At 41.8% G+C, this 20,703-nt stretch overlaps 1 protein-coding gene, 1 long non-coding RNA gene and 1 pseudogene across 2 annotated transcripts; 2 read left to right on the forward strand and 1 right to left on the reverse strand.

The window, feature by feature from the left end:
* Nucleotides 1-3,086: 3,086 nt before the first annotated feature.
* LOC106566656 (protein BTG1) lies at nucleotides 3,087-4,686 on the reverse strand. Its single transcript, XM_014134893.2, has 2 exons — nucleotides 4,148-4,686; nucleotides 3,087-3,998 (listed from the first exon to the last, which is right to left on the reverse strand). Exons 1-2 carry the CDS (start codon nucleotides 4,263-4,265, stop codon nucleotides 3,652-3,654), a joined length of 465 nt encoding a protein of 154 aa, XP_013990368.1. The 5' UTR covers nucleotides 4,266-4,686; the 3' UTR covers nucleotides 3,087-3,651.
* A 5,225-nt stretch (nucleotides 4,687-9,911) lies between these two features.
* Nucleotides 9,912-11,812, forward strand: LOC106566655 (uncharacterized). The gene is made up of 3 exons (XR_001319916.2): nucleotides 9,912-10,904; nucleotides 11,279-11,466; nucleotides 11,580-11,812. It is a non-coding gene; the product is annotated as an uncharacterized lncRNA (long non-coding RNA).
* Nucleotides 11,813-12,325: 513 nt separating this feature from the next.
* On the forward strand, nucleotides 12,326-18,445 carry LOC106566679 (cytochrome c1, heme protein, mitochondrial-like; annotated as a pseudogene).
* The last annotated feature ends 2,258 nt before the right edge of the window (nucleotides 18,446-20,703 follow it).

Below are 20,703 nucleotides of genomic sequence, written 5' to 3' on the forward strand. Positions count from 1 at the left end.
TTTAGGTTAAACCACACCGGTTCATAACATTTGAAAATAAAACATTCAATTCTAATGGTTTTTAGCCAAACATATCTTTATTTATTTTTATTGTAACAAACCGTTATGTTATGGATGTTTTGGTTTCTCTATCAACAATGGTCTTGTGTTGGGCAGGATCATGGTTGTGTTCAGTAGGCACGAAAATGGGGAAAATGCATGTTATTATTGGACATTCATTCCTCCTGTTTAGTGCCCACTGAACACAACCCAGTTGATTGAGGCATCTGTATGTTACAGAGGGTAAGGCTGCCATTGTAAGCTCAGGTGTATTCATTACGCCAATTGTTATGGACTAGAAAGTGTTATAAAGTGATGAAAAGATGAACATGTATATCAAGAGTGTAAAATTAACATGTATATCAAGAGTGTAAAATGCATATAACACCCACTTGTTTGCCTTATTATTGTTTTTATGGAAGTTGTTGTCAGAGACCCTTGCATCCCTATATATTCAACCATTATGTTGGAAAGGTTCACTTTGAAATTAAAAGAAGACATTTGTCCCTTTTGGATGGACTGGCAAACCCCTGTGCTGTGTATGTCGGAAAAAAAGTTGGAAAAAGTTAATGGAAAAAGGCTGGCTTTTAAAAACAAGAACTATTTATCTGGAAAATACTGACTGGTGTGGACAGAGTGCAGAGAGAGAGAGAACTTAAACACAAAGAGCAGTGGGATATGATTACTGGAATTTTGGACAGAACTCTTTTGCATGATTATAAAATCTAATGCCAAAGCAAGCAATGAAGAAAGGAATGTATTCTTCTTACTAACACCTCCCTTTCTGACTTAAAACTCCAACAAAAATGTTTCCCTGGTCTCTCGTGGTTTTATTTGGAAATGTTTTGTGTAGAAGCGTTTGTTACAAGTCAGCATCTACTGTCTGCCCCTCCTATAATTTTTCAGAGTGCAGGTGTCCATCCAGTTGCTCAAACTTGGTTCATGTGAGAAAAACAGTTTTACTTGAGAGCTTGTCCAACTATGGGAGCAGCCAATATTAAGACAAATGCATACCTAAAAGTATGTGTAAGGCTTGTTTAAACTGTTGCGCTCAAACTAGGCTGTACACATAAACAATTGAACTATCTCTCTTTTGCTACTATACAAATTAAAAACATTCCTCATCCTAAGTACCTTGACAGTTTGCCTACATTTCGCTCCATTTTCCATGAAAAGATATACAAGGTTCTCCTCTGGCTGTTCTCATGTTTTTCCATGCCTCATTTTTCCCATTGGCATGGTTTATGTGAGATATTTAAAATAATTTTAATGCAATATCATTATGGTGTAATTTCCATTATTATTAGCGTTATTATATTCATCATACTCTCGGTGCACTTTTGCAAAGCAATCTCACTTATATTCAAAGGTGATGAGATGAGAACTTTGGCAATTTTTTTATAAAGTAGATGTGTGGTCCTAAAAGTGAATTCCCAGAGTGAGACATATCATGTTAATATGTGATACAGTAGATACAAACATGCTTCTATAGTTTTTGTGTAAGGTGACTGACCATTTTCCCCCCATAGTTTATTCCCCATTTATTTGCTACTCAGAATCTTGGCCTCCATGAGCATGTGGATATGATTTGATTACTTAAACAGAGGTGTACTTTCACTGAAGTCTGCTTTAGACATAAAAAGAGGTTTAATGGGAGTCTTTGTAGAATCTGCTGCACAGGACAAGTCGTACCTAGACACTGAAACTGTGCTGCCCTTTTATGACTGCCTGTCTTATTGAAAAAAGGTAAGTATGTGGAAATGGTTCATTGCTGTAACAGATCAAATTAATGATAAATGAGTTACTTTGGCAAGAGCAGAAATTCAAGCCTTTTGGGTCCATATCATCTCACCTCAGGGACAACATACCAGCCAAAACAAATGCTTTTTGTCATTTTATATTATGCTTATTACCGATCAATTTGTTTTAGACAAAAAGCATATTGTTTCACTCCCGTTGAGAGCAGTCGGCCTAACTGTAGATGGAAATACCAAACCAAAAGAAAGGACAAAGTCATCTCTAATGGTATGCAACTGCAAATATGTTCCCCTAAAAAGTTTTCTACAATTGCTAGCAGCTGTTTATAATACATCTGCTTTGTCGATGAGAATCTGAAGCTTCAGTTTACTTCCCAAGCTTCATTCCTCGAGTGTGTGCTGGTTTTCTTCCTGACCAATTACTGTACGTCTTAGTCATTCTTTTTGCTCCTTACAGACTAGAAATGCCATTTCTCAACCTCATTGCAGGTGTAGGGTTACACCGTCCATTGTGCTCCTCCTGTGCTCATTTCCCTGCCACCATTTCACTCGTCACTATCATTACAAAATCTGTGTTATTCATAAATCAACTGAGTGCCTTTGTGCGATACTGACCCCTAAGTTGGAGTGGTCAAACATGCTTATGTCACTGCTCCCTTGCCTTTCGTGAAGGGATGGAAGATCAGAACCTCTAATACGTGGGGTCAGTATGTTCAGTCAGCTGCCGCTCAGGATCCAGGTGAACCTAAATATCCCGCCATCTAACAACTTATCTTCAACCTGATCTCAACACCTGGGGTGTTCTTTCAACGAAAACTGTTTACTATCCAAACGACTGCTCAACCAACTGTGGCTCAGTTGGTTGAGCATGGTGTGTGCAACGCCAGGGTTGTGGGTTCGATTCCCATGGGTGGGCAGTACAAAAAAAAATGCATTCACTACTGTAAGTCGCTCTGGATAAGAGCGTCTGCTAAATGACTAAAATGTAAAAAATGAAACAAGGAGGGACCTACCAGAATTTGTTCTATAGAAACTTGTTTTGTAGCAAACGGTTTGTTGCAAAACATTTTGTATCAATTGGCATAATGAATACACCTGAGCTTACAATGGCAGCCTTACCCTCTAACATACAGACACCTCAATCAACTGGGTTGTGTTCAGTGGGCACTAAACAGGAGGAATGAATGTCCAATAAGAACATGCATTTTCCCCATTTTTGTGCCTACTGAACACAACCATGATCCTGCCCAATACGAGACCATTGTTGATAGAGAAACCATGGCAGAACAATTGCTTTTGAGGAATTTATTACAAATACAACTAATTGTAATATAAATCTATACAATTTTTGCTTCAGGACAGAACTTAAGTTACAGATCATGGAACTCATGAAATTATAAATTGTTTTCCATGAGTCACAAACACACAGGGTGTGGCAGTAATACTAAAATCTTTAAAGGGATACTTTGGGGTTTTGGCCATGAAGCCCTTTATCTACTTCCCCAGAGTAAGATGGTCTCGCGGGTACCATTTATGTCTCTGCATGCAGTTTGAAGGAAGTTGCTAATGACTGGAAGTCTATGGTATCTGCTAGCATGCTAACAGATGCCCATAAAGTTCCAGTCATTGTGCCAACACTAGTTAGCATTGGCTTACAAAACTAGCTTTAACTTCCTTCATACCTGACACAGATATATAGAAATGGTATCCACAAGTTAATCTGACACTAGGGAAGTAGAAAAAGGGCCTTATTGACAAAATCCCTAAGAATCCCTTTTAATGTCTTAATTACATCAAAATGTGGGGCAGAACTGATACAGAAGTGCACAGAGAAAGCTCTGAACATAAAAAAAGATTAGCTTGAGACGGTCATCATGAACGAATTGGAGGGGCTTGGCCTTCCAAATCTCAGTTCTTCCTTGCAGCTGACCATGTCTGTTGTGTTGGCATTAGTTGGCACTGGTGGAGTGGACTCGTAGAGGACGCAGATGGAGCCATCCTCCCCTATCCGATAGGACACCTCGTACGGATCGACCCACATCGTCAGTTCACTGGGCAGGAGGGAGAAGAGTTGTTCTCGAGTGAGTCCAATGGTGCAAGCTGCTTGGCCAATCAAGGGGTCCATTTTGTGGTTGATCCTGAGACATCTGTACCCCGAGCCTTTGCATGGAGCCTGCGGGAACCAGTGGTGTTGGTAGTGCTCTGTAAGAGGGCAATGAGAGCAAAGCATTAGACCCAGCGCAGAGGTAATTAAGCTAGTTTGCTTAATAGTAACTAACTAGTAGTCTATATGCCCCCCGAAATGTCAACAACACAACAATGGCTTTTACATAGCTAGTTACATACTCTACCTCCTAAAGCTTCCTCCAAGGAATGGGTGAACTCTTTCAGTAGGTCTTCTGACAAGTATCCAGTTGCTCTCAGCAATCTGGCAACAAAGCTGGCCGCTGTTGAGACTTCAGTTTTCATTTTCGAAGCTAGATGCTATTTATCTCATCAGCCAGACGTTGAATAGCAACGAGCCCAAGTTGGCTCTATATCCGAAATATCAAGCAAAATGTAGACTTTCCTCCGTTGAAACAAAGGCTACACAACAAGGCCCAGAGACAACCAGCCGTTGGTCTTTCTTTAGTCAAGTTGTAAAAGCAAGCTAACGTCAGATGCAAAACGGAGGCCACAATAATTCACTAAGACAATGTAGGGTTAGGAATTACAATTTGACACCTACCACACGTCCGATAATTTGATTGGATCTAGTGAAAATAAAGAAATAACTTTAGATATAAAACATTTTCAGAGAATTAACTTAATTTAATGTCCATAGAATATGATAACTTCACCCCTTTGCTGCTGAACATTATTTTAGCGTCACAAAGCCACATCTACCAATCAGAGCAAACGTTGTTAAAATGACGTCACAAAGCTTCTTTCTCTATGGTGACGCAGCACCTCAATCGAAGAACTCAAACACAGCGCCACCTGTGTGTTTAAAAAATGTACTACATCAAATACCACATTTTACAACTCAGGCCAAAAAGCTCTTTCTTGCTGCACTGTACTATTTCTAAACTAAAGCAAGGCATACACCTAATATGGCACACCCTTTTCAGACTACTGAACTGACCCTGCCAAGCTGTACTATGCTGACCTGATTACACATTCATAGTGAGAGAGAGGGAGAGAGAGCTCTATTATCTATTTATTTTTTATTATCTATTTCACTTGCTTTGGGAATGTAAACATATGTTTCCCATGCCAATAAAGCCCTTAAATTGAATTGAGAGAGGGTGAGCTCATGGGCTCCTGAGTTCTTCTGCAAAAACATAGAATTAGAGTTGGATAAAAGCAGATATTTTTTTTCACAAGAACTTATAAAGAATACTAACCTCAACATCAAAACCTTCAATCCAAATCAAAATTCCATACCTAAAACCTTGATTTTGGACAACATTACCTGAATGGACTATTACTACACCAAGGACTATCAACAAAAAACTTCTAACAAACCAAAACATGCAGAAGAAACACAGCAGAACCTAGAAAAACCATCCAACACAAAACTGAGTGAGTAATGTTAAGTCTGAACCTACTTTTGAAACCAAAAAGTAAAATACAATAATCTCTTGGTAATGTTGTTATATAAAGCTTAATAAATTAGGCTACTAAGCTACCAGGACAGAACTGACCTGGCTGCAACTTCAATTAGCACTGAAGTGTGAAGTGAGAGGTGTGAAAACCATTGAGCCTAACAATGGCAGGAGAGTTTCCCCCATGCTGAGTGAACACCCATCCTGAGTGAGTCTGATCACACCCTTCAAACTGTCCTGCAGATGAGGATAGTCACCCCACCCAGTACTAAACACACCCAGGTCAAACAATTACACTGCTCCTCCATCACTGAGAGGGATAAATTCACAGAGCTGGAGAGGGACATGGTGGAGCTCAGAGAGCTAGTCCACACAATCAAGACAGAACAAACTCACAAAACAGACCAGCACAACAACACACCCACAAAAAGACCCGGAGGGCAGAAGGTGGAGATGGACAGCTGTCTGAGAGAGCTGGCTGCTCTACGGACTGAGGTGAGAGAACATAAAGAGGCACACATGGCACTGAAGGAGGTGAGAAAGCTGAGGTGTGACAGAGAGCAAGACACTCCCCCAGAGAAGCCAGCAGAACAGCCGACCTCAGACCCGGACCACATCCTCAGCACAACAACGGGACAAACAACACAGGACACACCAACCCAAAAGACACCCCCCCAACAGCCCCCCTGTCAGCTCCCCTGATAGCTCTCTTGACAACCCCCACACATCCACTGAGGACACACAAAAGCCAGAGATTGTGCTCCTTATTGACTCAAATGGCAAATACATTCAAGAGGTTAAACATTTTCCCAAACACAAAGTGGCTAAACTCTGATGCCCAAACACTAGGCATGCCCTGGAGCTGTTGTCAGAGGACAGACTAGGGTCCCCCAGCCACATCATAATTCACACAGGCACAAATGACCTGAGGGCCCAGCACGAAAGGGTGGCCACAGCACTCAAGGGAGTGACTGAAAAAGCTTCTTTCACTTTCCCCAACGCACATCTCCAACCTGCTACCACAAAAACACATTCACTGTCACCATACAGCGGGTGAATGCAAGTTCTTTGTGAGACTGTGCCTCAAAACCTAATGTCTACCTGGCCCACCATCATCCTGGATTTAAACAGCCTTTACGACCAGGTCCACCTACAATGCAGCAATCCCAACTTTTGCCAGGACCCTGAAGGATGTCACCCTCAACCGTAGCCCCAGCACCTCACACAGGAGCAACGGACACCCAGCCCAGACCAGCGAGACACCCTCCCAGACCTGCGAGACCCACTCCTGAAGGACCTGCACCAAGAGAACCCACACCAAGAGGACCTACACCCAGACCACAGCATCACCAGCCACACCCCAACCAGCTAAGACCACCCCAAGCAAACCCTGGCCACACCCTGTATAGTCCCCCCATATCAGACCTATTCCCCTTCTACCCACCCCATGTCCCCCGCCCCTGTGGCAAGGACCTCAACATGACAACAGGACATATGCCTAGGCCGTGAGCAGAGAAACAGGCCCAGCCCCCACTATTACACCCGCCCAAGCCCCATCCTGCGACCTAAGAGGTATGTATCAGATGCTCAACATAATCTGCTCACACCTACTGTGATGGTCCGGGCTTAAACCACACAAAACTACACTAGACACAATGGAACACAAATATTTTACTATCTCATCCTGAAATATACAAGATCTGAGGTAATCTGCCTTTGGCCTAAAGAGCAGGGACCCAGACTTCATCAAAGAAATGATGGAATGATATTTGTCTCTAAACAGAGAGTACAGAGGCAGAATACCTGACCGCTGTGACTGACCCAGAATTAAGGAAAGATTTGACTATGTACAGACTCAGTGAGCCTTGCTATTGAGAAAGGCCGCCGAAGGCAGACCTGGCTCTCAAGAGAAGACAGGCTATGTGCACACTGCCCACAAAATGAGGTGGAAACTGATCTACACTTCCTAACCTCCTGCCAAATATATGAGCATATTAGAGATACATTTTTCCCTCGGATTACACAGATCCACAAAGCATTAAAAAACAAATCCGATTTTGATAAACTCTCATATCTATTGGGGAAATACCACAGCGTGGAATCACAGCAGCAAGAATTGTGACCTGACGCCACAAGAAAAGGGCAACCAGTGAACAACAAACACCATTGTAAATACAACCTATTGTTATGTGTATTTATTTTCCCTTTTGTACTTCAACTATTTGCACATCATTACAACACTGTACATAGACATAATCTGACATTTGAAATGTCTTTATTCTTTTGTGAGTGTAATGTTTACTGTACATTTTTGTTTATTTAACTATTGTTTATTATCTATTTCACTTGCTTTAGCAATGTAATCATATGCTTCCCATGCCAATAAATTGAAATTTAATTGAGATAGACAGCCCACCATAAATAGTCTTTGCTCTGTTTTATTGCCTCTGTTTATGCCAATGACTGTAAATATAATGGACACTGATCATGTGACACAATTCATTATTTAATTTTTGAAACTGCATTGTTGATTAAGGGCTTGTAAGCATTTCAATACACCTGTTGTATTCGGCCCATGTGACAAATACAATTTGATTTGATTTCTATGTGAGACTCAATAGCAGATTGAAGTCAAATTAAGACAGTTAAGATGGAGTCTCATGGAGGGTGTTATCTAGCACTCCTGTTAGGCAGCTAGCTAGCTACAGTTACCCATAGCTGGCTAGCTAGTTTTATAGTTTGATAATTTATTTAAATACGTTTTAGAATTCTAAAAAATATGTTTATGAAGCTATTTCCATTTTATTAGGGTCCTCACTATGAGACTAAGCCAACTTGCCAATGCTAAAGTCAATGTCTTTTAAAAAAAAAAATTTTAGCAAGCTAGCTTCATAATTTTGTTTGACATGCTGAAATGTGACACTATATATATATAATACAATTATAATAAAATATATAATAAAATGTATCCAAGCCAGCACAGTACAGTTTGGGTTAGCAATATAATCTAAAATGGGTAATCGTTTTACATATTTTTTTTTATCCACAACTGATTCGTATGACCTGTGGACTTCCTGATCTAATGCCTTTAATAATCTTTAGCCAAGCAGCTAAAAGTATTGTGTACTTGACTCAAACTCAGGGTCTCTGCGAGAAGGAGGAGGTTGAAAGGGCATGTTTTCGTGAGAACCTCATTCATGGGTTAATTAGCTTCCTGAGCTAATGCCTATGCTTACGTTCAGCATCAAACACAATCTTGTTTCTCGAGACCCAGTCGGTCACAATAGGGCTTGAATACGCACATGCCAGCTACCAAGCCTGGGCCTGGTAGAAGGCACCTACACAGTGAGATTTCACGATAGCTGTTTGAATAAACATACTATTAGTTCATTTTAGTATACTATAAACGCACGGTATCCTTTCAGTTGAGCATACTAGTGCTAAGCCTGTTTACCGGAAGTTGATGCTATTGCTATGCAACCTCTTGCTAACATAACAAATGATTAGCTATACATTTCGGGCGTGTTTGTAAATTCAGAGCAAGTTGCCATATTGAGGTGTAGGGGTTGATCCGATGACGTCACAACTGCAGTCAAGCACACAAGCTAGCTACTTCCAGACACAAATGAGAGAAGGCCTCACTCTGACCATTTTACTCGCCCAAGCAGAGCTGGTTAGGCTTTTTTCATGTTATCCAGAGCTTTGGTGACGACAGTCACTGTGCTGCTTGCAACAATTTAATTAGGCTTTTTTTGTTGCCAACAGCGGCCATATTCAACAGGTGTTGAGCGTAAGGGCTTCCGATTGGCGCAGTGTTCTAATATCCATAAATCAAAATTTATGAAGAAAAAGCCCCTTTTCTTAATTTTTTTAATCTGATTTGGAACAGTACGTAGAATCTTTAAAACGTATACAAAACAATATGTCAAAAAAATGTATTCGATATATGTCTGTATTTGATTTGATATAATAGTTTTTTTTCCTTTTTTTTCTCTAATCTCTTTGGATTCCCTCTGGCTGTTATGTTATGTTTATGTTTAGCATGTTACTGTTATTTACAGCAAGTTAAATAAAGATTTGTGCAAACTTAAAAAAATAACAAAAAAAATAAAAAAAATAAAATAATAGAAAATAAAAAAAAATCACTACAGACACCAGGCTGTATCACAACCGGCTGTGATTGGGAGTCCCATAGGGTGGGGCACAATTGACCCAGCTTCGTCTGGGTTTGGCTGGTAAATAAAAATGTGTTCTTAACTGACTTGCCTAGTTAAACAAAAAAAAGAATCAGCTATTCTGCGCTCTGACAGACTCGAGTACTCTGAAATTGGAGTAGATAGTGAATGTACTATTTACCACTTAGCTAAGAATGACGTGAATAATCAAGTCAATAAACGTTAGGTAATTAGATAGTGTAACCGATGTGAAATGGCTAGTTAGTTAGCGGTGGTGCGCGCTAATAGCATTTCAATCAGTGACGTGGCTTTTGTGGCGCGATGGGTAACGATGCTTCGTGGGGTGTCAGTTGTTGACGTGTGCAAGGGTCGAGCGAAGAGAGGGACGGAACCTACACAGTTACATATAGTTAATATACTGGCAAGTTCGGTGTATTAGTAACCAATTAACGTTAGGTAACTAGCTAACATACCTACTGCTGTAATGATATGCTATGCGTTTTTTAAGGACAGCGTAGCCAACATAACATGTTGCGTAACTTATTTGAAAAGTAATTACTTTATTACATTGCTCAACATTTTCTTAACATTTGTCATAATTAGTTAAAGCAATACAATTCTATCCGCTCTTGTCGAACTTCGGCTGCATTTTTTGCCGACATTCTTTTCAAATCTGAAAACGTAGTGAAGCCACGCCCATTTTAGGAAGAATTGTATTATGGGCCCTAAACTCACGGAAATAGTGTCCAATGCTTGTATACTTTGTATTTTCGCGAATGAAGTACGACACCCGGGAACTTTTGGCATACTAACTATATCCTATAAGCATACTACATACTCAATTTACATCACAAAAAAATAGTACGGTTAGTATGAGTATTTGAACGCAGCTCAAAACTCTTCTCTTTGTTGTCACGGCCTTGTTTGAGTTTGCAGAGATCTATATTAGTCTCAGTCATTGGTATGTATGGCTGGTTACAGTAACAGTGGGATAAACTATATAAGGCCAGCTGACGCTTAAACCGACTAGCAAAAGCCTAAAACTGACCCTAACCAAATTGTTTATACATTCTGAAATGAAATATCGATTTGGGTGTCAGACGTGTCATTTATAGCCTTAACCAGTAACAGTGCAGTTACAGAAGAAGTTGAAGGACAGTTATGTCACTGTGATTGTTTGGTAACTCCCCTTGATCACCACCTGGTGGACATATTCACGCTGCACTAAGCAGAGGGAAGGAAACTTTCAGAGCGTAGTAAAGCTGGGTGCAAGCATTGCGGTTCATGGGACAGTTGTGTGCTGTAGCAGCAGAACTCTTCTGAAGAGTGTCGTCATCACTAATCAGGTAATCTGAGCTATATCTTAATTACAGCCTTTCTCAATTGGATAATATTGGATTTGTAATGGAATTTTGTTTTGAATATCGCAAGGTCATCTATCACCGGTAGCATTAGTATTCTGGCTAGCTAACTAGCTAGGAAGATGGACCAATAGGACCTCTAGCTACTACTATAGCTAGCGAACTCGAACAACAAGTCAAGTCACTAGCTCAAGTTAAGTTGTTTGAAACTCAGTTATTGGCATTGTTCTACAGTAGTTGCCTTATGTAAAAGCTGAGGACATGTATTTTTTTTAACTAAAAGACCAAGCTATCTAGTCACCCTTTTCTTCACTGTATGTAGTCTACTGACATTCACCTTGATTTCACCTTTTCCACAGGCAAGCAACATGTCTTTTGCCAGTCTGCCCAGAGGAAAGATGGCCCTATCGTCGTTGGGTGTGTTGACTGCAGGAGGGGCAGTATTGCTCAGATGCTTCACCAGACGGTGAACGCCTCAGATCTGGAGCTTCACCCACCATCTTACCCATGGACTCAGTGGCATGCTGTCATCTCTTGATCATGCCAGGTTAGATCACCTCCTTTATGTTATCACTCATGTGAGGGGATGTTTAAATGGCTCCCTGAGAAACACGTTGAGGTTACACAATTCTCTCATGCGTCTGTTGTTTTGTCCCACAGTATCTGACTTGGATATCAGGTGTACAAGCAGGTGTTTTCTGCCTGTCATAGTATGGAATACATGGCCTTCCGAAACCTTGTAGAAGTCTCGCAGACATAGGCTGAAGTCAAGGTGCTTGCTGAAAAGGTGAGAGCAACTGACTTGTGTTACTAAAGCATACATTCCAAAATAGAGTACCGTAATTTCCGGACTATTGAGCGCACCTGAATATAAGCCGCACCCACTGAATAATTTTTTAACATTTATTTGGAACATAAATAAGCCGCACATGTCTATAATCCGCAGGTGCCTACCAGTACATTGAAACAAATTAACTTTACACAGGCTTTAACGAAACACGGCTTGTAACAAAAATAAATAGGCTTTAACGAAACACGGCTTGCAACAAAAATAAATAGGCTTTAACGAAACACGGCTTGTAACAAAAAATGAAAAATTAGCAGTAAACGGTAGCCTACCAAGAAAGTCATTTCTCCAGACCAAGCTCCCGTGCAGCAGCTCTATTTCCTTTTCCAACAGCCAGATCAATCGCCTTCAACTTGAAAGCTGCATCATATGCATTTCTCCATGTCTTTGCCATGATGAGGGTGACAAAATTACTACCGTAATCAGAATGATGGGAAGTTTGAGCGCTCTCTATTTAATCTAAACAGTAAACAAAAACGTTGTTTGACCTTAACCCGTTAGGAAATTTCATTGGTCTAATGAAGGCTTCATGCCGCCAAAAAACTGAGCACATCACAGAATGTTTCTTAAATTTTTTGTATTTGAAAGCGGGAAAAATCCATATATTAGCCGCGTCATTGTTTAAGCCGCGAGGTTCAAAGCGTGGGAAAAAAGTAGGGGCTTATAGTCCGGAAATTACGGTAATCAGCTGTTTTTATAACAACTTCTAATGAGAAATACAAAAAATGAATGTTGATGCAAAAAACATAAATCCCAGTAGATGGCCCTGAGGACTCTGTAGAGATGTTGACATGTCCAGGGAAGCTGTCGGACTACTTCCCCAAGTCATACCCCAACACAGAGGCTGCCCGTGTGTCGAACAATGGAGCCCTACCCCCTGACCTCAGCTACATAGTCAATGCCAGGTAATGGGTGATTCTGTAGGCTGCTTAAAATAGGTTCACCCCAAGCAAGGTCTAAAATGTACATATGACTGTTTACACAGGTTTAGTTCCTTGCTTTGAATCTAGGGACATTTGTAGCTTTCACCTAACCCTTCCTGTTATGGCCCATTTCGCCAATTCTGCTGCCTTTATAGATTATAAGCATAAGTGAATAGCTGAAGGACGTATCCAAGATGGCGTAGCAGTAAGACATGTTTGTTTTTGTCCCGTGTAAATATTCTGTTTTTTTCTGGGTTTTTTTTGTGTGCATTTCAATATATTGAAATCTCTTTTTTTTCCCATTTTCGGATTAAATATACCTTCCTGCAACCCACCTCACCCAATGTGGTAAGGATCTGATATTTTTTAGACCTTATAACTGGAACCTCCATCAGAAGCTAGCCAGCTAATTAGCTACTAGCTATTTAGTCATTGTTAGCCACTGCTAGCGGTCTTTACCTTTAGCTCAGACACCAGCCGCTTTAGCCCGGATAATACCTGCCAGTCTGCACAGCGCGATATTAGCCCTGAGCACATCGGACTGCTTTTTTCCACGACATTACCGGATTCCTGCCGCAAGCTCTGGACCATCACACCTGATCATCGCAGCTAGCTAGCTGCTGCCGAGTGGCTATTGTGGCTAAAGCCCTTCTCCAGAAGCAAGCACCAGTTAGCCTCCGGCTAGCCTCGAGCTAGGCCCATCTCCCAGCTAGCAAACGATGTACACCAACTACAATACCTCTCTTGCCAATTGGCCTGGACCCATTGTCGACACGGAGCCCCGCCGATCCATCACTGCTGGTCTGCTGACGTAATTCAGCCTATGTGCTCTCAACCGGCCTCTGTCGGTGAAGACCCATCTGCTAGCCCCGACCCGCTAGCTTTCTGAACTCCCGCTCGCCTAGCGTAGTAACGACTACCGAACGGCTCCCTGTTTCATCTATTGCTGCTCATTGGACCCTATGATCACTCGGCTACACAGCTGATGCCTGCTGGACTGTTCATTAACACGGTACTTAATTTGTTTATCTGTCGGCCCCAGCCTCGAACTCAGGCCCTGTGTGTAGCTAACTGACCCTCTCTACCCATTCATCACCATTTACCCGTTGTTGTTGTCTTAGCTGTTTACCCGTTGTTGTCGTCTTAGCTGTTTACCCGTTGTCTTACCAATTGTCGTCTTAGCTCTCCCAATCAACTCCTGTGATTGCTTTATGCCTCTCTCTCTAATGTCAATATGCCTTGTATACTGTTGTTTAGGGTAGCTCTCATTGTTTTATTTTACTGCGGAGCCCCTAGTCCCGCTCAACATGACTCAGATAGCTCCTTTGTCCCACCCCACACATGCGGAGACCGCACCTAGCTTAACTGGCGCCTCCAGAGATGCTACCTCTCTCATTGTCACTCAATGCCTAGGTTTACCTCCACTGTACTCGCACCCTACCATACCCTTGCCTGTACCTTATGCCCTGAATATATCCTACTACGCCCAGAAATCTGTTCCTTTTATTCTCTGTTCCCAATGCACTAGACGACCAGTTCTTATAGCCTTTACCCGTACCCTCATCCTACTCCTCCTCTGTTCCTCTGGTGATGTAGAGGTTAACCCAGGCCCTGCGTGTCCCCAGGCACTATCATTTGTTGACTTCTGTAACTGTAAAAGCCTTGGGGTCATGCATGTTAACATCAGAAACCTCCTCCCTAAGTTTGCTTTATTCACTTCTTTAGCACACTCTGCCAACCCTGATGTCCTAGCTGTGTCTGAATCCTGGCTTAGGAAGGCCACCAAAAAGTCTGAAATTTCCATCCCCAATTACATTTTCCATCAAGATGGAACTGCTAAAGGGGGCGGAGTTGCAATAGCTTGCAGAGTTCCGTTATACTATCCAGGTCTATGCCCAAACAGTTCAAGCTTCTACTTTAAAAAAATTCATCTCTCCAGAAATAAGTCCCTCACTGTTGCCGCTTGTTATGGACCCCCTTCAGCTTCCAGCTGTGCCCTGGACACTATATGTGAATTGATTGCCCCCCATCTATCGGCAGAGTTCGTACTGTTAGGTGACCTAAACTGGGATATGCTTAACACCCCGGGTGTCCTAAATCAAATCAAAATCAAATCAAATTTATTTATATAGCCCTTCGTACATCAGCTGATATCTCAAAGTGCTGTACAGAAACCCAGCCTAAAACCCCAAACAGCAAGCAATGCATGTGAAAGAAGCACGGTGGCTAGGAAAAACTCCCTAGGAAAAACTCCCTAGAAAGGCCAAAACCTAGGAGGAAACCTAGAGAGGAACCAGGCTATGAGGGGTGGCCAGTCCTCTTCTGCCTGTGCCGGGTGGATATTATAACAGAACATGGTCAAGATGTTAAAATGTTCATTAATGACCAGAATGGTCAAATAATAATAATCATAGTAGTTGTCGAGGGTGCAACAAGTCAGCAACTCAAGAGTAAGTTTCAGTTGGCTTTTTTATAGCCGATCCTACAATCTAAGATCAATGCCCTTAATTTGTGTGAGATTATCAATGAACCTACCAGGTACAACCCCAAATCTGTAAACATGGGCACCCTCATAGATATCATCCTGACCAACTTGCCCTCTAAATACACCTCTGCTGTTTTCAACCAGGATCTCAGCGATCACTGCCTCATTGCCTGCGTCCGTTATGGGTCCGCGGTCAAACAACCACCCCTCATTGCTGTCAAACGCCCCCTAAAACACTTCTGCGAGCAGGCCTTTCTAATCGGCTGGCCATGCTTTCAACCTGGCTACCCCAACCCCGGCCAACAGCTCTGCACCCCCTGCAGCAACACTCCCTCTCACTTCTCCTTCACCCAAATCCTACAAAATCTGGATCCCTACAAATCAGCTGGGCTAGACAATCTGGACCCTCTCTTCCTAATATCATCCGCCGCCATTGTTGCAACCCCTATTACTAGCCTGTTCAACCTCTTTCATAACGTCTGATATTCCTAAAGATTGGAAAGCGGCCGTGGTCATCCCCCTCTTCAAAGGGGGAGACGCTAGACCCAAACTGTTACAGACCTATATCCATCCTTCCCTGCCTTTCTAAAGTCTTCGAGAGCTAAGTGAACAAACAGATCACCGACCATTTCGAATCCCACCGTACCTTCTCCGCTATGCAATCCGGTTTCCAAGCTGGTCACGGGTGCACCTCAGCCACGCTCAAGGTCCTAAAAGATATCATAACTGCCATCGATAAAAGACAGTACTGTGCAGCCGTCTTCATCGACCTGGCCAAGGCTTTTGACTCTGTCAATCACCGTATTCTTATCGACAGACTCAACAGCCTTGGTTTCTCAAATTACTGCCTCACCTGGTTCACCAACTACTTCTCAGAGTTCAGTGTGTCTAATCGGAGGGCCTGTTGTCTGGACCTCTGGCAGTCTCTATGGGGGTGCCACAGGGTTCTATTCTCGGGCTGACTCTTTCTCTGTATATATCAATGATGTCGCACTTGCTGTGGGTGATTAGTTGATCCACTTCCTACGCAGACGACACCATTCTGTATTCATCTGGCCCTTCTTTGGACACTGTGTTAACAAACCTCCAAACAAGCTTCAATGCCATAAAACACTCCTTCCTTGGCCTCCAACTGCTCTTAAATGCTAGTAAAACGAAATGCATGCTCTTCAACCGATCGCTGCCCGCACCCGCCCGCCCGACTAGCATCACTACTCTCGACTGTTCTGACTTAGAATATGTGGACAACTACAAATACCTAGGTGTCTGGTTAGACTGTAAACTTGCCTTTCAGACTCACATTAAGCATCCAATACAAAATGAAATCTAGAATCGACTTCTTATTTCCCAACAAAGCCTCCACTCGTGCTGCCTAACATACCCTCGTAAAACTGACTATCCTACCGATCCTTGACTTCAGTGATGTCACTTACAAAATAGCCTCCAACACTCTACTCAGCAAATTGGATGCAGTCTATCACAGTGCCCTCCGTTTTGTCACCAAAGCCCCATATACTACCCACCACTGCGACCTGTATGCTCTCATTGGCTGGTCCTCACTACATATTCGTCGCCAAACTCACTGGCTCCAGGTCATCTATAAGTCTTTGCTAGGTAAAGCGCCGCCTTATCTTTGCTCACTGGTCACCATAGCAACACCCACCTGTAGCACGTGCTTCAGCAGGTATTTTACACTGGTCATCCCCAAAGCCAACACCTGCTTTGGCCGCCTTTCCTTCCAGTTCTCTGCTGCCAATGACTGGAACGAATTGCAAAAATCACTGAAGTTGGAAACATATATCTCCCTCACTAACTTTAAGCATCAGCTGTCAGAGCAGCTTACCGATCGCTGCAGCTGTACACAGCCCCTCTGTAAATAGCCTATCCAACCAACTACCTACCTCATCCCATATTTGTTTTTCTGCTCTTTTGCACACCAGTATTTCTACTTGCACATCCTCATCTGCACACCTATCACTCCAGTGTTATTTGCTAAATTGTGATTACTTCGCCACTATGGCCTATTTATTGTCTTACCTCCTTACTTCATTTGCACACATTGTATACAGATTTTTCTATTGTGTTATTGACTGTACGTTTGTTTATCCCATGTGTAACTCTGTTGTTTTTGTCGCACTGCTTTGCTTTGTCTTGGCCAGGTCGCAGTTGTAAATGAGAACTTGTTCTCAACTGGCCTACCACAGTTGTGAAGGAAATGGTATTTTGAGTGTGCAGTATTCACAATCTGCCTCCGGCTTTCCTTGCAGACATGGAGGAGAGAACTAAGTGTTCTTCTTACTGACAGGATACTGTGACCCCCTGCAGGGATCGAAGTGAGAGAGGACCTCTACTACAATCGTAATTTCCCTGGCAAGGCCATTGGCTTGGCTCCTCCCATCTACAACAAGGTTCTATAGTTTGAGGATGGTGAGTGGTCTACATTGTGTGTAGATTAGACTCTTCTCTTTATCAGACTAGGATATCACACACCTGTACAAAACCACTAGATATGCACTGTGCATGTTCAATGGCAACCCTTTTTCCTAATGACATCGCTCCACAGGCACCTCAGCCACTATGAGCCAGGTGGCCAAAGATGTCTGCGCCTTCCTGAGGTGGACAGCGGAACCTGAGCACGATCAGAGGAAATTAATGGGACTGAAAGTGTGTAGCTCTCAATTATAGTTCTCTAAGCTGCCTACTTTGTTGGGCAACTAGGTCATACATTTTTTATGTAATGCCGTTGATACTTGTGATGGATGCCAATGACGGTATGTTTTCTTTTTCTCTACAGCTACTCATGGGGTCTGAAATCTAGGTACCATTGGTCTATTACATGAAGAGACACAGGTGCTCACTTTTTGAAGAGCTGGAAGATAGATAGCATACAGACAACTCAACTTCATCCACTGCTTTCAATCACTACCAGTATACTCCTCTCAGGATTATTGATTTAATTATTCCTGTTTCTTTAATCTACCCCCATATCATCCTCTGACATTTAGCGAAGTGTTCTTATATATACAGTTGAAGTCGGAAGTTTACATACACCTGAGCCAAATACATTTAAACTCAGCTTTTCACAATTCCTGACATTTAATCCTTGTAAAAATTCCATGTCTTAGGTCAGTTAGGATCACCACTTAATTTTAAGAATGTGATATGTCAGAATAATAGAAGAGTGATTTATTTCAGCTTTTATTTCTTTCATCACATTCCCAGTGGGTCAGAACTTTACATACACTCAATTAGTATTTGGTAGCATTGCCTTTAAATTGTTTAACTTGGGTCAAACGTTTCGGGTAGCTTTCCACGATAAGGGTGTATTTTGGCCCATTCCTCCTGACAGCTGGTGTAACTGAGTCAGGTTTATAGGACTCCTTGCTCACACACGCCTTTTCAGTTCTGCCCACACATTTTCTATAGGATTGAGGTCAGGGCTTTCTGATGTCCACTCCAATGACTTGACTTTGTTGTCCTTAAGCCATTTTGCCACAACTTTGGAAGTATGCTTGGGGTCATTGTCCATTTGGAAGACCCATTTGCGATCAAGCTTTAACTTCCTGACTGATGTCTTGAGATGTTGCTTCAATATATCCACATAATTTTCCTTCCTCAGTATGCCATCTATTTTGTGAAGTGCACCAGTCCCTCCTACAGCAAAGCACCCCCACAACATGATGCTGCCACCCCCGTGCTTCACGGTTGGGATGGTGTTCTTCGGCTTACAAGCCTCCCCCTTTTTCCTCCAAACACAACAACTCCAACCACTTTATTAATGGTAAAATTGATGTAATCAATTTATCACTAGCCACTTTATATTAAATGTTTACTTACCCTACATTACTCATCTCTTATGTATATACTGTATGCTATACAGTCTACTGCGTCTTGCCATCTGATGTAATTAAATGTATCACTAGCCACTTTAAACAATGCCACTTTATATAATGTTCTCATACCCTACATTGCTCATCTCATATGTATATACTGTACGCTATACCATCTACTTCATCTTGCCATCTTGATGTAATGTATCACTAGCCACTTTAAACAATGCCACTTTATATAATGTTCTCATACCCTACATTGCTCATCTCATATGTATATACTGTACGCTATACCATCTACTTCATCTTGCCATCTTGATGTAATGTATCACTAGCCACTTTAAACAATGTCACTTCATATAATGTTTTCATACCCTGCATTGCTCATTTCATATGTATATACTGTACTCTATACCATCTATTGCATCTTGCCTATGCCGTTCGGCATCACTCATTTATATATTTTTACGTACATATTCGTACTCATTCCTTTATACTTGTGTGTATAAGGTAGTTGTTGTGAAATTGTTAGGTTATATTACTTGTTAGATATTACTGCATGGTCGGAACTAGAAGCACAAGCATTTCGCTACACTCGCATTAACATCTGCTAACCATGTGTATGTGACAAATATATTTGATTTGGTCATTATGGCCAAACAGTTCTATTTTTTTTTCATTAGACCAGAGGACATTTCTCCAAAAAATATGATCTTTGTCCCCATGTGCAGTTGCAAACCGTAGTCTGGCTTTTTTATGGTGGTTTTGGAGCAATGGCTTCTTCCTTGCTGAGCGGACATTCAGGTTATGTTGATATAGGACTCGTTTTACTGTGGCTATAGATACCTTTGTACCGGTTTCCGCCAGCATCTTCACAAGGTCCTTTGCTGTTGTTCTGGGATTGATTTGCACTTTTCGCACCAAAGTACGTTCATCTCTAGGAGACAGAACGTGTCTCCTTCCTGAGCGGTATGACGGCTGCGTGGTCCCATGGTGTTTATACTTGCGTACTATTGTTTGTACAGATGAACGTGGTACCTTGAGGAGTTTGGAAATTGCTCCCAAGGATGAACCAGAGGTCTACAATTCTTTTTGAGGTCTTGGCTGATTTCTTTTGATTTTCCCATGATGTCAAGCAAAGAGGTACTGAATTTCAAGGTAGGTCTTGAAGTACATCCACAGGTACACCTCCAATTGACTGAAATTGTGTCAATTAGCCTATCAGAAGCTTATAAATCCATTACATTTTCTGAAACTTCCATGCTGTTTAAAGGCACAGTCAACTTAGTGTATGTAAACTTCTGACCCACTGGAATTGTGATACAGTGAAATAATCTGTAAACAATTGTTGGAAAAATTACTTGTGTCATGCACAAAGTAGATGTCCTAACTGACTTGCCAAAACTATAGTTTAACAAGAAATTTGTAGAGTGGTTGATACACTTAGGTTGGCGTCATTAAAACTAGTTTATGTAAATATCCGACTTCAACTGTATATCTTTTTTACTGTGGTCAACAATTTCAAGTTTTTTTTTTTCAGGTCTTTTGAGATCAGGCTTCATGATTGACAGCACTGAATCAAAAGGTGTTAGGAAAACTGGTCTATTATCGCACAAACATTCTGTACACATTTTATGTGCAAATACTTAACATACATGTGTAATCAATAAAATGCATTTCCAATGAGCAGATTGTTGTT

Source organism: Salmo salar, chromosome ssa13 (assembly GCF_905237065.1).
Source record: "Salmo salar chromosome ssa13, Ssal_v3.1, whole genome shotgun sequence".
In the NCBI taxonomy this organism is placed as follows: domain Eukaryota; kingdom Metazoa; phylum Chordata; class Actinopteri; order Salmoniformes; family Salmonidae; genus Salmo; species Salmo salar.